General features: G+C 29.3%; 1 protein-coding gene across 1 annotated transcript; it reads left to right on the top strand.

Moving 5' to 3' along the window:
• The first annotated feature begins 267 nt into the window (after positions 1-267).
• On the top strand, positions 268-825 carry LOC139874288 (uncharacterized). Its single transcript, XM_071861735.1, has one exon. It carries the CDS (start codon positions 268-270, stop codon positions 823-825), a length of 558 nt encoding a protein of 185 aa, XP_071717836.1.
• Positions 826-19,203: the final 18,378 nt, after the last annotated feature.

Raw genomic sequence — 19,203 nt, forward strand, 5'->3', positions numbered from 1 at the left:
CACAAATATACCGTGATCTTACATTGATTATCATGGAAAGTTCACAATGACTACAGGGAAGCTTGACATTTCGTTTCAAGACGCCGAGTTATCAGTGCAACTAAGCTTGACATTTTATTCACGCTTTTAAGTGTTAAAAATAATGAAGAGAATTTTTTTTTATAGTGTATCAAATCAATAATTAATTAGATGTCTAAGTTTTAGCCATTACAAAATCAAATAATCGCTTGGAAGTTATCCTCCAATGGTAACTTCTGCACAAAAATCATGTCGAGATTGCTTGATGATTATTCTTTTCGTAGCAGCAACAACCCGAATCATGAGACGTTGAGAAACAATTGTGTTCCATTGAAAGTCGAAGTGTTCATATGGCGGTTGATTAGAAGACGGCTACCGGTCCGCGTGAAGTTAGATAAAAGAGGTATCGATCTACACTCTGTGCGTTGCCCCCTTTGCGATGATGATATCGAATCCCTAGACCATGCCTTTATTTTTTGTAAACAAGCTATGGAGGTATGGGAAAGGGTTTATAAATGGTGGGGTTTTGGTGGTGTCTCAAATCTAAGTATCAACGAGGCATTTAGAGGAAAGAGTCAAGCTCCGTTATCACCCGTTAGCTCCAAATTATGGCAAGCGGTTGAGTGGACGAGTGCCTATCTAATATGGTGGAATCGTAATCAAAAAGTGTTCTCAAATAATTCGTGGACTGGTGCAAGTGCGCTCCTCGAGATTCAGTTGAAATCGTACGACTGGATTTCCAAACGATTCAAAAAGAAAAAGATTGATTGGTTTGATTGGCTGGCCAATCCCTGTTCATGTGTCTAATCGAGTTGCTGTTTCTTTTTTACTTGTCAAGTGTGTCGTGTTTTATTTTTGTACATGTATTGAATTCGCATGTCCTTCAGTTTGTTGTTGGTAGTCATGTTGCTCTCTCTGCAACATCAGTTTGTTAGGAAGGCTTGTACGCGTTGTTTCACTGTTGTACTGGTCTTGCTCGAGTTCTATTGGTTGCTTTTCGGGAAAAAAAAAAACACTATTAATATGGAAAGTTCCGTAAATAGTAAAGATTCAAAAAGAATATACTCCATATAAATTAAGGTCTCGTAAAGAATTGACCAACGGACAATAAACACATGGTTATAGAAGAATTGCAACATATATATGTAGGGAACATAAAAACAACTTATAAAAACAATTAGATAGATTCTTGTCTCTTGGTATGTTAATGAACACGTATGTTGTTTTATATATTTTATTATATATATAGGATAGGATAGGATATAGGACTGGATTGTTCGTATTTGTTTTTAACTAGTTGTGGAGTATTCGCTTCGCGCCGGGGGCTCCGCTTTGAATGCGAGTTAAAAAAAAGTCTTGATCTAGAATTTTTTTTTGACAACTAACATTGTAGGGTTGTTCCTTTTATGAAAGTTGCTTCTTTAAGAATGTTTTTCGACATCTTTTGGTAGCATTGAAGGGTTGTTCATTTTATAAAAGTTGCCTCTTTTATCGTTGAGGAAGAAAAGAGAGAAAAAAAAAGTTAGTTGATTTTTTTGTTAAAAAGAATTTTTTTCGACTTCTTTTGGTAACATTGAATGGTTGGTTCTTTTATGAAAGTTGCTTATTTTATCGTTGGGGACAAAAAAACAGTGAAATGACGAAAATACAGCTGATTACTATTAGTGAATAGTGAAACAGTGTTTTGTCATTAGTATATATATAAATATAAATAAACATTTTAGCTACAATAATCGATATTAACTAAAACAAGTGAAGTACAACAATATTTTGTAAAAACGTATACACGTATGTACAAATAATGTATGCCGAATTTTTTATTTTTTTATTTTACTAATAACGTGTTTATAATTAATTATTTGAAAACACACAATAAAGACATAAGGAACAAGTGGAATCTTGTTTGATTCCGTAATTATCCTATGTAGGTGAAGAGGTGATTAATCAATAGGAAAAGTACGTAGTCATGTTTATACTCAAAACATCGCTTATACGAAGATGATGAACATAGAAGTATTTTTTGGGAAGTACGTAGTCGTGTTGTTTATTATCAAGATTTAATTCCCCTTCATTTTACATGAGTTCCTTGCATACATACATACATACATGTTATAAACACAGTATGAATTTCATCATCTAAATTAATTTCTAAATGGTGAAACAACTTCTTAATTAAGTATTTCATCCCTTACAAGCATTGAGTTACACGAATCTCAATTGAGATAAGACAAGGACATATTTTATTTCTAGACAAAAAGAAATCAAATACAAGTATTAGAGAGAATGTGTGTATTTTTGTATTTTGTTGAATGAATGAAGAAAAGTGTCAACAAAAGAAAATATACATTAGTTATTTTGGTAGTTAAAATGAAAGAATGCAACCCTTCCTTCGTTTTGGCGGAAAATCGAACAAGTAATACCATTTGGTCGAAAAATCTATTGGAAGACAACATTTCGATATAATGTACGGTGCCTAAATATTCCAACCGAGGGGGGGGGTTGGCCCGCGACCATGTGAGGGACAGTTTTCCCTCGACCTCCGCCCGCTCACTTGGGCAAGACACCCCAACCAGAGGCAACTCTTGAATTCAAGTAAATCTCAATTAACTAAAATGAATGTTAGATGACACTAAGATCACAAACAATATATAAACTATAGTATTTATACAGAGTATATTTATAAGGAAACAATTTGATTATTGTTTAACCAATTAAGTATTGGCTACAATTTCATTCATCCCACCAGAAGCGTCATTTTGATTATGCAGTCTTTATTTACAACTTCGACTTTATATATTTTTTATTCGTGTTATATAATATTTGATAAAAATTGGAGTATATGGATAAATTGTGTGTTAAATGTGTTTTCATTTGTATCACTTCATCATCATCATCATCATCATCATCATCATCATCATCATCATCATGTACTATATAAGACAAACAAAAATATTTACAGTTAAAGTTGAAAAAAGAAAAACCTTAAAAATCAATATTATACACTTTCATGAGACAAATATAGTATTAGAATTAAACATAGTTTATGTCGTTACACTTTTTTATATAAATTAACTAAAACTAATGTGCAAAAACAAACGAACTTTGAGGCAAAGATCAAACACATTTCAACCAATTGAACTTGTAAGTTTAAACAACAATTCTATTGTGCATCATGAAAAATTTCAACTCTAACTGATTTGTTAGTGCTTGTGCTAACTTACTCCCAAAAAATTATATGCAAAAGTAACAATAAGAATTCATAACAAAAAACATATATTGCAATCGAAAATAGATCCCCATTAGCAAACTTGCAAAGTCTTATACAAATACCCAATTTTTAGTAACCAATGTCGGTATAAAAGACGATGATCTCAAAATTTGCAACAAAAATTCAGAGAATTGAACAATCATCGTACCGTGCAACGTAGAGTATCTATGTTAAAGAAGAAGAAGATTGCTTGTGTTCTGAAACTACCTGATTGAACTTGTTAGTGGTGAGTTCGTGACGAAGAATCAGTCAAACGACCGTGCAGAAGGATTAGGGTTTCAGATTGTGATGACCCGGAAATTTTCGATCAAATTTAAACTTTAATCTTTATATGTTTCCGACACGATAAGCAAAATCTGTAATGTTGAGTCTCGAAAGTTGTGAAATCTATATTTATGAATGCAATTGACCTTTGATCATTTTCGACGATTCACGAACAATTGTGTGTAAATAAATGTGGATATATATATATATATATATATATATATATATATATATATATATATATATATCTGTATATATATATATATATATATCTGTATATATGTAAATATAAATATAAAGGTATATATGATACTTTGAAATAACAAAATACAATTTAATCAATTTGAATTAAAAGTGTAAACTAGTGAACATATAATCAAGTTGCTATGAATATATATATATATATATATATATATATATATATATATATATATATATATATATATATATATATATATATATATATATATATATATATATATATATATAATGGTGTATATATGGTAATATTTATAAAAATATAAATACTCAATATTCGATAAAAGATATTACATAATATATATTACATCTAATTTAATTACAAGTTAAATTATAGTTATTATATTAAGATCATTATTATTTCCTTTAAAATAAATGTTAATAATAATATCAGTATTATGAATGTTTTTATAATATATAGATATGAAAATTTATATATAAATTGTTATATTAACATTATTACTAATATTATTATTATTATTATCAATATGAACAATATTAAGTTTTGTATTACTATTACTACTTTCATTATTTATATTAATCAGCATTATTATTAACAATTTCACTAAAATTATCGTTATGGCTTATTATTATTATTATTATTATTACTCTTATTATTATTTGTATTTTTGATTATAATTAAAATATTTATAATTATTAATCATTAATTTATATTCATTAGTTTTATTTATATAAAATCGTATAATTAGAATTAGAAAACAAAATCTGTTCAACATCACGATCACTCTTTTTACACTTTGTCCTCTATCTCAAATTTTGTTACAAAATCTAATTCCATCACAGAGTAACAACAAAATCAGTTAAGGGTTAATATCAATTCTTAATTTTATATATATATTTTGTACCTGATCAAACAGGATATGTCGACTATTTTGGCTATGAATCAAACAAATACACAATGTTATTGAGGAAGTCAGTCATTTGTTCATCGTTACCATTATCAATTACAACCCTTCTTAGCTTTATTTGAGTGAATTATAAAAAAAAAAATAGAACATAAAGAAAACACCTGTTGTTCTTTTATTACCGTCGTAAACAACCGCCATCATACTTTTGATTTATGTTTCGATTATAATCTCAACTCAAGCATGTTACTACCATACTATTGCTATTGTTGATTGCTCGTTAGAAATTACAACCCAAATCACCACCACCTTTAAGACCCACATCCCAATTTCATCATCTTCTTCTTCTCACAACCTTCGGCCACCCTAGTCACCACCATGAACTATCCCTCATCTTCAAGAACACCATCATATATCTATTCTCTCTCTATCCTCTCTCTTCTACATTTTTTTTCTGTTTCAAACGGTTCACAACAAACTCATGTACGCTACCTACTTTTCTGTTAAACTTCTGTTTTCTGGACACCACGAACACCAAACCAAAATCTCTATCAATCTGCAGCTATGATTGTTTCTGTTTCAGCTCATAAATTATCACCACCACTCGTCTCCTGTTTTGTAACTCAAATAACCACCACCGCCATCTCTTGTTTCTGCTGTGCTTACTGCAGCACGTTTTTATTTTCTGTTTCCAACCAAATAACGATAAAGATGAAGTAATGGTTGTGATTTTTTTTGAGGAATAATGATTATGATAATTATATATACGGAGGTTATGATGAAAGATGATAATGCATTTTTTTTCTTCCTATTCTCTGTTTTAAGTAATAAACATCCACTTGATTGTTTAAGTGTACTGCTTTTCTTTTGTGGGCCGAGACATCCACTTATTGGAGGAGGATGATGCATGATGACGTTTGGATTAGGATTTATGATGATAATGACTTGGTTTATGATGATGATGATAACATGATAATGATGATGAGGGTTATCATGATAATGATTTACTTGATGGGGACGATGGATAATGACGATGATAAATGATGAGGAAGAACCGAAGTCCTTTAAATTCTGCTGAGCCGTATATTTTTTTTTCAATCGAACCCCACCACACATATTCCTTGTTCAATCTAAATTAAAAATGTTTTGGGCTTATATTAAATTCTGGACGGGTTCTTCAAATTGATGGTCTGTTGGGCCGTAATTCCTTTTAAATGTTTGGGCCGAGATCAAATCTAGACAGTTGGGCCATCCTTGTTTTAAATGAATTTTGGAGTTTATGTTGGGCCAAGAAACGGGTTTAAATAAATTGGATTGTATAGATAATCAGAAAAGCAGGCTAGATTGAATGGTTATAAGGGGTGTTGGGTATTTGAGAGGTCGTGGGTTCGAGTCTCGGCCGAGGCGTTCTTTTTATTGAGCTTCCCTTCAAAGGTTGTAACTTATTTTTATTTTTATTATTATTATTATTATTATTATTATTATTATTATTATTATTATTATTATTATTATTATTATTATTATTATTATTATTATTATTATTAACATAAGTATTATTATTAATATTATCATTATATTTATTAATATGATTATTACTACTATTTTTATTAAAACTATCTCCTTGTAAAAATTATCATTGTTATATAAAGTTATTATATTTATTAAAATTTCATTTAGGTTAGTATTATTATTATGAACAATATTAAATATAACAAACTATATTTTTATATATATAACATTAAAACATGTAATGATATATATAGATATATTAATATAACTAAATGAATAAATATTAATTATTTTCAATGTATATATATATATATATATATATATATATATATATATATATATATATATACAAAGTAGATATATAACATATAATTTAAGTTATAATACATATAAACAAAGTATATGTATAAAATAAAACTTAGTATGAAATTTATATAACTACAAACCCATAAATATTATATAATTAATAAATGAGATTGTGAGATTTCCATTACATATATTAATATACATATTGAATATAGGTTCGTGAATCCGAGGCCAACCCTACACTTGATCATTGTCGTTATATGTATTTTTACTACAAAATACAATATGTGAGTTTCATTTGCCTTTTTACCCTTTATATTTTTGGGCTGAGAATACATGCGCAATTTTTATAAATGTTTTACGAAATAGACACAAGTAATTGAAACGACATTATATGGTTGAATTATCGAAATCGAATATGCCCCTTTTTATTAAGTCTGGTAATCTAAGAATTAGGGAACAGACACCCTAATTGACGCGAATCCTAAAGATAGATCTATCTGGCCCAACAAGCCCCATCCAAAGTACCGGATGCTTTAGTACTTCGAAATTTATATCATGTCCGAAGGAGGATCCCGGAATGATGGGGATATTCTTATATGCATATTGTGAATGTCGATTACCAGGTGTTCAATCCATATGAATGATATTTTTGTCTCTATGCATGGGACGTATGTTTATGAGAAATGGAAATATGAAAATCTTGTGGTCTATTAAAATGATAGAAATGATTATTTATGTTAAACTAATGAACTCACCAACCTTTTGGTTGACACTTTAAAGCATGTTCATTCTCAGGTACGAAAGAAATTTTCCGCTGTGCATTTGCTCATCTTATAGATATTACTTGGAGTCATTTATGACATATTTCAAAAGACGTTGCATTCGAGTCGTTGAATTCATCAAGATTATTATTAAGTCAATTATAGTAAGATATATTACGAAATGGTATGCATGTTGTCAACTTTCGATGTAATGAAAGATTGTCTTTTCAAAAACGAATGCAATGTTTGTAAAATGTATCATATAGAGGTCAAGTACCTCGCGATGTAATCAACTGTTGTGAATCGTTTATAATCGATATGGACTTCGTCCGGATGGATTAGGACGGGTCTCTACACAGATAGCAACGACTATGATGTTGATAGTGAAAGCGACGGTGGTAGCTAAGCGATGGTGGTGGTGGTTGGAGCGACGAAGAACGTAGCGTCGTCATTGGTGACTTTTTGGTGGATTACGGTTTCATATATGATATTACTGTGAGGAGGAATGAAAAGTAACTCTAACCATTGAAAGTTCCAGGAGAATATGTAATTTATGAAAATACCCTTATGCAATTTAATAATCCCATGAACAGTAAATGTCCATGCTCAAATGATATATTATTAATTATTAATTATAAATAAATGACAAGTAAATTCTGTAAAAATATAATTAGTCCATATAATGATCACATTGAATTTTGATTTTAGATTCACTATCGAGTAAAATATACTACTTCCTCAGTCCGATAATAAGTGTCATGTTTAACTTTTTAAGGTTTTACTTTTAAAATTTTGACTTTAAATATTTTTATTTGTGTTATGTAGTATTTGATGAAACTTATATGAATGAATTCGGCTTTAAAATGTGTTTTCATTAATATAACTTTCATCAAATATTATATAACACAAACAAAAATATTAGAAATCAAAAGTATAAAAGTAAGATCTTAAAAAGTTAAACAAGACACTTATTGTGTGACGGATGGAGTAATATTTAACATATACAATGGCAAACAACCTATATAGTATTTAAATCATATATAATTAGTTAACAACATATATAATTTGATAATTTTGATTGTACGTAAAATATCCTTTTAATTTATAAGTCGATCCTTAAGTACGATTTGTTGGAACCTTTGTGTATTAAGATTCATTGGAAAAAATAATCAAAAGTGTCTACTTCATAGTCCACATTGTTTGCCTACCTATACTCCTACATTCTTCATTCACATTGGTTAGGTTATATATCTTCTACAAACCCATGAATAAGGGTTGATTGTGAATGTACGAGTGTGTATCCCAACATCTTATGAATTGATTGGACCAAACATAATTAATTATTTATTTAATTAAGTAATTGATTATATAGTAAATCATGCATGAGAAGAATATATTGACATTGCTCTCCCTATTGATTATTTAATAATATTTAATAAAGCACTTGTTTAAAATATACAATAGGTTTTAAAATTACTTTTGATTTTGTGCAGTTCTTGGTGGAACAACAATTATTAGACCTCGTTCTCTTGTCTCACAATTTTTGTGGTTTTTTAACACGAATTCTGCACGTAAATTTTGGAAGTGATATTTCCAAACTTTAAATTGATAGATCTACACACATTTGTTGCTATTTTTCAATAATGCCCTTCAAAAAATAGTATCAAGAAATTTGTGTAACATATCATTAAGGGCAGTTTAGTAAATCTAGTTAGATCTATCAAATACATGTTTGGAAATATCAATTCCCCGTAAATTTTAACAAATATAGTAAGTTAAACACCGTAATAGTAATGTCATGAGCTCAACAAATTTAATGTATGGTGTTTTTTACTTCAAAGTTAGTATATATGAACCCTTTAACTACTGTATAGAAGATATAGATATGTATGTATAATCTCTTGCTGATGCATATTACTTATGTATCTAACGTCATAACTAATGAACCACGCAGACTTACCTGAGTGACCCAACGAAGCACACCACCCGGGTTAGATTTCTAGCTATGCCAAATCGTTCAGAAATGGTGTGTGACCAGAAGGTGCGCATAATGCACAATTCACCCTGTTAGAAACAGGGTATATAAACAGATAATCCGGATATTTTTCTAGAATCGTGAAACACTTTCCTAATTGAATATTTCGACCCTCCTTGTCTCGGGTTACACGAAATTTCAATTGGGATACGACTAGAAATGCAAATCGTTTCCAGACAAGAAGAACGCGATTTATGTGTATAGATTTGTGTGTTCGTTCTGTGTGAAAATTGAATAAATATATGAAAGCAGTTTCCCAAAACTGATTATATAAAACAGTTTTGGCGGTTACCAAATGAATGGTTATGACGGTCGAAAAAGGCGCAGCCCCCTTGACCCCGCCATTACCGTGCGCCAGTGTCTAGTTCACTCTTATGGGCGTGCACTCCGCTGTGACGATCGCTCCAAATCCATATGGACGAACACGTCATTCATCGATTTCATTGCGAGGTATTTGACCTCTATATGATACGTTTTGTAAACATTGCATTCTTTTAAAAAGGCACACCATAAATGAATATTTAAATAAAAGGTTTTCGACATCTGATGATTTCTACATATAGACAATCACCGTAAATAATACTTTACAGTAATACTTCTGTTGACAATGCAGTCAAAATAAGATACATGGTGATGATTTGGTGAATGCAACGTTTCCTTGAAAATATGTCATGTAAGACTCCATGCACATAGCTTGTCTAACACATAAGCAAACAGCGGAAGACTTCTAGAAAACCTGAGAATAAACATGCTAACAAGTGTCAACACAAAGGTTGGTGAGTTCATAGTTTTATAGTTTCATATAATCTGTATATAAAGGTGGATCACAAGATTTCAGTTGTTTCATCCAGAAACGTTTATCAAAATATTCTACAAGATTGAGCACCCTGGTAACTAAACTTAACGTATATATAATTTATACCCTTTATATAATCATCTTAATAATACACGCAAACCAACGTGTACGCTTCTCAAATAGCATACGTCCGTTAAAAGGCTAGTGCTCTAGCTCGGACGGGGATATCAAGCCCTATGGATCCATATACTACTACTCGCGCCCACCGGTTCTTATAACCGGCAGTTACTAGTTACCAAAGCTAAGGGATTTTTGGTTCAAACTCAGTGTAGAATTAAGTATGTACTTGTATCCATTGCGTTTAAAATAAATTGCATGTATTCTCAGCCCAAAATATTTAAAGCATTTAAAAAGGGATCTATAAACTCACCTTAACAGCACATAAAGTTGTTCATCGTAATGTGACCGAAACTCGAAATATCAAATAATCGTAGATCTCAACCTAGAGAACATATGTTGGTCAATAAATGTCTATCAAGCTAGGTCAGGTCATAGTGTATCACAATCCTAATGCTCGATATCGACATACAAAAGTTATCCAATGTTGTTTCAAAAAGTCAATTTTGACAATAGTTCAACAAAACGAGACGTGCTTTATATAAGAATTCATTTACTCGGCTGGTAATATTTAAAAATCCATTTTATCAATCTCGTAAACAAGTTGTTTAAATCTTAGTTGCAGTTTCAAAAGCAATTTCAATTAACGTCAATCATAATTCAGTTGATCATATCTTTTAATCCGTTCATCGAAACTATTCGATATCTAAATGAAAAGTTATTGATTTTTCGTTAGCTTTTCAAAAACATGTATATCATATACCTTTTACTAGTAATATATGTATTTAATTCGTGATTCATTATAAACTGTTTAACGACAAAATTTAGCATACAAGCATGTATAAATATATATACTCGAGCACTAGACATGGATACACAATTAATATATAAAATATAAAATATGAGTGCTTACATATCAGTATTGAGATTCAATATTGTAGGAAAATACGTAGACGTAACAGAGATGATAAACACTAGGTTTGATTCACAAATATACCCCCGAACATTACCCACAACCTCCTTGGCAATAACCCATAATTTCCTTAGCTCTATCTCGCTTGAAAACCATTTTGAAAGTGACACGCTCATAACCTCGTCGTAGTATTTTATGTATAATACTAATTAATAATATTAATAATAAGATTAATAATAATAATATTAATCTTAATAATAATAATAATAATAATAATAATAATAATAATAATAATAATAATAATAAATAATAATAAATATAATACGGAGTAATATTGATAAATATGTGTGTGTGTGAATTAAGCCAGAACTCGATCAATTTATAGAACCTTTCCTGAAAAAGCACCCCATGCGATCGCATAATTTTTAGGCATCAAGGGCATGCGATCGCATGGCCCTCTGATCCATCTCACAAACTTTTGTTTTCTTGTTTGTCGACATATTTATTTATTAATATAATATATATATATATATATATATAAATATAATATATATATATATATATATATATATATATATATATATATAATTTATATTAATTAATTATATATTATATTATATTCTCGTGCATAGTTGACTTGAAATTTTCGTTCCGATGTCTCGTACGTTGTCACTCGACTTATGCCCCGGTTCCGGTTTCTCGAACGCATTTTCGTACGTTTAGAAAACTTGCATTATACGTTTCGTGTCACGTACCTTTGTCAAAATATAGCCTTAAATTATCCCTAAACTATACCACTCAAAGTATATATTAAACTTTTGAGTGTTTTGGTCATTTACTTCTATAAATCATTGTCTCGCTATTTGTTAATATATATATAATAACAATTCGTTTTATGACCAGTTTAATATTATATTTTATATATTTTCAATATTAATATATACGTTTTAAAATACATATCACAAGTTATTCATATATCTAATTCCAACAGTTAATATTCCTTATTACTGTATGTCTCCAAATTACGTTATTTAAACAAACACTTTACCATTTATTTCTAATATCGTTAAAAATGAACGATTTCCCAAATCAACGTGGACCTCACAACAGAGACTCGTAATAATATCATAATCTTTAAGGGACTCAATAAATATCTTTTAATATAATCGTTTGGCATAATCTTTTAACTCCGTAGTTAAATATATCAATCAGATAATCAAACCAATAAGGTTAATGCACGGTATCGTTTTCATAACACTTTGTTACGTTTTCAAGTTATAGTATATAAATGTATCTATTTACATATATTTGTTTGCGAATCGTTGAGAACAATCGAAGGGTATTTGAATAGTTCAAGAATTTTAGGATTCAACTTCATAGACTTTGCTTATCGTGTCAGAAACGTTAAAGATTAAGTTTAAATTTAGTCAGAAATTTCCGGGTCATCACATCCGCACTCACCGAACCCATGTTAAGTATCACTAGTCAACTCCTGCTTTCTAGTAAATCACAATCAGCTAAAATGATAGTTGGATGACACTAAAATCACCAACACACCCGGTGTGACGACCCGGGAATTTTCGATCAAATTTAAACTTAATCTTTATATGTTTCCAAGACGATAAGCAAAGTCTGTAATGTTGAGATCTCAAAAACTTTGAACTGTGTTCTTGTATGCATTTAACCCTTGACTGCTCCCAACGATTCACGAACAAATATGTGTAAATGATTTTGTATATATATATATATATATATATATATATATATATATATATATATATATATATATATATATATGAAATTAGATAAGTATAAATGACTATATTATTATTGTAAATATTATTATAACTAATAATATTATTGGTACCATTAATAATGAAACTATTTTTATCATCTTTATCAATATTAGATATATTATTATTATTATTAGTATTAATATTATTATTAATAATATTAGTATAATCAGTATTATTGCTATAAATAATGTTGGTGTTATATATATTTCCTGATAATCATTATCATTAGTAACTGTATTATTATTATTATTATTATTATTATTATATTTGTATTAATATTATAGTAAAGAGTGTTATAATTACATCTCCATTTATTAATAAGAGTAAATTATAATCTATATATTTAATTAAATAACAATTAGAGACATATAATTGGGGATATAAATACAAACAAATAAACAATGATATATGAAAAGATTATAATTAAATACATATACTGAATGCAAACATCTATATAAATAGATACATATACAAATTATAAATAAATAAATATAAATATAAATATGAATAAAAGCATAATTAAATACAGAAAAAGTATGTTTTCTGTTTACGATCATTTTCAGCTGTATTAAACTTTGTTTTTGTGTTTCTAAATCAATACAATCACGAATTTAGTCAATGAACGAATATAAATCTGTTATCTATCAATTCCTACTTTTTATTTTTCTAATATACTTATGTACTAAACGAATATTGCCTTGTTGACCAAATTGCACTAGGAAATAATTCTGATTAATCATAAACATTGCATTAGTATGTCAGTTAATCATACAAGCCATTACCTACTGCAATTCGTGTAGATAAAAGCCCAAAAACTGCATAAACATCACGTACCCTCTGTTCATGTCCAATTTTACCAAAACTTGAATTTGAAACGAAATCCAAAAATGTAAAAATGCTGTTTTGTTAGAAACCTTTTACTAAAACTATCTGGAGAATTTCAAATTCCAATTTTGCGTATCGATTTCCAATTTGAAGGGTCAAACTTTTATTTAAAAAGTCAAATTTATTGTTCATCGTGTAATTCAAATTCTATAGGATGTTTCAGTAGCAATTGAGGTTCCAGATAGTTTCAAGTAATGATTTTCAAACTCTTTCATGTTATAACATTTGTCTAAAACCCCCTAGAAATCAAAAACACGATGTGAGTTCTTTGTTATATTCTTTCTTTCTGTTTCAGTTCTTTTTATATATTTGATTCTATTTTAAATAAGTTAAACGATTTTTAAATGATTATGTATCACGTATAAATCCTAAAACGAAATAGAAATCAAGGTTATGAAGTGATATGAGTTTGATTCGATCACACTGAGGAAGAAGAAGATGAATTCGAAAACAGAAAGTTAAAAAGGTTAAATAAGTTTTTGCTGTAAGAATAATCAGAAAAACAGATGGCGGTAGAATGGTTGATGGAGTGTGCGGGTGAGCGAGAGGTCTCGGGTTCGAGTCCGGTTCTTGACATATTTTTTTTAAAGAGGCTATTTAAGGTAGTTTTCATTATATATTTATTATTATTATTATTATTATTATTATTATTATTATTATTATTATTATTATTATTATTATTATTATTATTATTATTATTATTATTATTATTATTGTTAATATTATTGTTATTGGTATTGTTATTGCTATTGTTTATATCATGATTATTAGTATTATTATTGTTGTTAAAATTATTATTATTGTTGTTAAAATTATTATTATTATTATTATTATTATTATTATTATTATTATTATTATTATTATTTTTATTATTATGATCATTATAATTATTATCATTATTATGAACTTAATACCATCTATTAATATAAATATCATTATTAGTAACATTTTATAATTGTTAGTATTATTATCATTATTAACAACAAAAGTATTAGTAATAATATCATATTTATTGTTAATACGATTAGTAGTATGGTTATAATTGAACATATTATCAATATTAACATTAGCAGTAAAATAGATATTTTTATGATTATTATTATTTTTAAGAATTAAGTATTGTTATCAAAAAGTAATATTTTCATTACTATTATTTTTTTAGATTATGTATTTTATCCAAAACTACCGTTATTATTATTTTTACTAATATGAGTATTAACATTATTAATTTTATCACTACAAATATTATCTTAGTATTATTAAAATACTGTTTTAACAAACAAATGATATATATAATATATATATATATATATATATATATATATATATATATATATATATATATATATATATATATATATATATATATATAAATACACTTAATATATAATATTACAAAATTAATATTTTATTTAGCTAAAATATATAAAAATGAATACCTAGAACATATAAGTTATTAACATAAAAAGAATATAATTAATAAATTTACATATATATTTGTCCGATTACAACTATGTATATTAATAAATATACAAATAATATAGGTTCGTGAATCCGAGGTCAACCCTACGATTGTTCAATGTCGTTATATGTATTTTTACTACAAAATACACTAGGTGAGTTTCATTTGCTCCCTTTTTATATATATTTTTGGGACTGAGAATACATGCGCTGCTTTTATAAATGTTTTATGATATAGACACAAGTAATCGAAACTACATTCTATGGTTGAATTATCGAAGTCGAATATGCCCCTTTTTATTAAGTCTGGTAATCTAAGAATTAGGGAACAGACACCCTAATTGACTCGAATCCTAAAGATAGATCTATCGGGCCCAACAAGCCCCATCCAAAGTACCGGATGCTTTAGTACTTCGAAATTTATATCATGTCCGAAGGAGGATCCCGGAATGATGGGGATATTCTTATATGCATATTGTGAATGTCGGTTACCAGGTGTTCAATCCATATGAATGATATTTTTGTCTCTATGCATGGGACGTATGTTTATGAGAAATGGAAATATGAAATCTTGTGGTCTATTAAAATTATGAAATGATTATTTATGTTAAACTAATGAACTCACCAACCTTTTGGTTGACACTTTAAAGCATGTTTATTCTCAGGTACGAAAGAAATCTTCCGCTGTGCATTTGCTCATCTTAGAGATATTACTTGGAGTCATTCATGACATATTTCAAAAGACATTGCATTCGAGTCGTTGAGTTCATCAAGATTAATATTAAGTCAATTATAGTAAGATATATTACGAAATGGTATGCATGTTGTCAACTTTCGATGTAATGAAAGATTGTCTTTTCAAAAATGAATGCAATGTTTGTAAAATGTATCATATAGAGGTCAAGTACCTCGCGATGTAATCAACTGTTGTGAATCGTTTATAGTTGATATGGACTTCGTCCGGATGGATTAGGACGGGTCGCTTCAGTTGGTATCAGAGCGGTGGTCTTAGCGAACCAGGTCTTGCATTAGTGTGTCTAATTGATAGTCATTAGGATGCATTAGTGAGTCTGGACTTCGACCGTGTCTGCATGTCAAAAGTTTTTGCTTATCATTAGTGTCAAAAATTGTTTGCTTATCATCCTTAAAGTCTAGACACGTCTTACTGCCTCTATTGCATAGACAGTGTATAGATAAATTCATATCTTAGCGTATCTGTTATTGTTACCTTTGCCTGACAGCTTCCGTAGATTCCTCTGTAACTTATGGAATTTTAGTATTATATATGCATATGTAAATTATGTATTGCGGGGTACTAATCTACATCCTATAATCTATTTCTTATCGAAAATCCTTCGTCTGATCGTACGAGATGAATCCCTCAACCAGTTCGAGTCCTTCAGATTCCGATAGCTATTCCGATAGTTATTCCGACAACTATTCCGATATGGATTTCCACTCGAGCTCCGAAAGCAGTGTAACCGGAATGAATCAACCAATTAGCCATCATTTATGCTGGATGAATTGGAGATGGGTTCGTAGTTGACTTAATCGATGGAGATGAGAAAAAGGCGATCCTTTCCACCCCACCAACCTGCACTCTTGGCAAAGAACCTGAAGCACTTACCGGCGAACCTATTTGAAACACCATTCTCATATTCATTTCCAGAGTATCTCGCCACGATTATATTCTATCTAAAATTCTAGATCTTATTCATCCGTTCGTTCGAACCGACAATCATCCCGGAATAATGGAAGAAGTCAACGAACTTCACGCTCGAGAAATCAATTTGGAAAACGTGGTGCAAAACCTACCAGCTTTAGCAACAGCACCGGCAACACCAGTACCACCAACAACCCAAGTTTTAACATCACACGCCTCAACTTCTCATTCTATACCTCGAGTATAATCATCGTTCTACGAATCGTTCTACATCAATTATCTTCATTCTTCATGGCGATTATGTAATCTCTAATGTTTTAGAGATTATGTATTCTAGTTATAACGATAAATTAAATGAGATTAATATTATATTAACTCATTAAATCTATGATTACATCTGAAGAAAATATATATGTAAGTATATTTTCATAAAGATTGTAATTAAAAATTCTTTCGTACAAACTGTTAATGGTGAAAATATTTTAACGGGTAGGTAATACCTGAGGAATATTTAGATTTCACATTAATAAGTTACATTGTACATTCTTCGAATCTAATTCAACAGTCATTTATTATCCTACTTGCATCCACAGATATATGTATCCGTTCACCGCAGAATAACCATTTTTATTCAAATTCATATTTGGATTTTGATTTATCAAAATCCAACAAGTGGCATAATGAAGAAAACATTGGACAAAATAAAATTTGTTAGAAACAAACAAATTAACTATGAGAAATTTTGTTAAGAATCCACGCTAACTGTTCCTAGCTAACTGTTAATTCCGTATTACATTTTATTTTATCGCAATTTATTTATCGCAATTTAATTATCGCAATTTACATTCTCGCAATTTTATTTATCATCATTTAATTTCTGTTATTTATTTTACGCACTTTAAATATCGGGACATGTATACAAAGTTTTGACATATCATATCGACGCATGTATATATATTATTTGGAATAACCATAGACACTCTATATGCAGTAATGATCGAGTTCTCTATACAGGGTTGAGGTTGATTCTACAATAATATATATACTTTGAGTTATGATCGAATCTGAGACATGTACACGGGTCACGATACTTATTAATTAATTCGAATATTGTATATGAATTAGTGAATTTTTAACTGTGGACTACCGACTGTGGACTAATAACATTGGACAATTAAAATGAATTAAAATATTGATTATAACATATGAAACTAAACCTTTCTTCAAGTTCGCCACTTGATATTATCTTAAACCTCATTTGTATATTGATGATTACAATCTGCGTTCAAACCTTTTATGATTCTTGAAAACACCTCAATCGAGAGAATGAACCAACCACACTTCATCTACAGAAGAAGAGATTGATGCATATAGTTATGCACCTGAAAACACTCAGAACCTGAGTAAACGTCTAACACGTGTCTGTGCTAGCTCCTTTGGCATTGTTATTACCCAAAATAACATTGCAATTCCTTTTCAAAGTAGCAAATTTTATCACAGCTCCAGCAAATCAACTTCGACTTTTCGTTCAGAACAACCATATTATAACTTTGATACATATGCGTGCTCTTTTATTGTTACCGGGAAACCTTTCATATTCCACGATATTATCATCAACGTTTAATCATCTAAAAATACAATTCCCCTGAAACCACCTCGGATTGATAACTGGATTCAGATTTCGTAGCATTAAATGCAGAGGAAACAGAAAGATAATAGATGGCCTAAATGGCCAAAAGTTTGATGATAAAGAAAGGAGTGTTGGGGATGCTCGATAGAAAATTTGGTACTGAAAAACAAATTGAGCGAACTATGATGGAAACTAAGGACAAATACAAGGACCAAACCCTATATTCAAAGAATCCAGGTAATTCGGGATCAGATGAAATCTTTAGAGAATATCCTGCTCCAAAGTCATGTTAAAATCTTGCGAAAAATCTTTCTTCATCAACCATCGAACTTAGAAATCAGAAAATATCATCATAAATATCTTCGATGTTTCTGAGGATATTTTCATAAATATTCTTGTCCGAAATTATTTATCTCTCCGTGCTATCAGTGTTACATCATATAGAAACTGTTAGTTTCTATATTCTGTAAACTTTCGAGCTTAAAATATGAATGTTATTGAAGTAATGTCGGGAACTGATGCATCAGTTAGTATAATATAATGACGCCCGACCAACGTGATTATATTACAGTAAGTCATGCTGAGTTTCTAATGAAACGTGATGATGGTTCACAGTAGATCATACCATTATCATGTGTCATGTTACATAACTCT

The sequence above is a fragment of the Rutidosis leptorrhynchoides genome, chromosome 11 (genome assembly GCF_046630445.1).
Source record: "Rutidosis leptorrhynchoides isolate AG116_Rl617_1_P2 chromosome 11, CSIRO_AGI_Rlap_v1, whole genome shotgun sequence".
Lineage (NCBI taxonomy): Eukaryota > Viridiplantae > Streptophyta > Magnoliopsida > Asterales > Asteraceae > Rutidosis > Rutidosis leptorrhynchoides.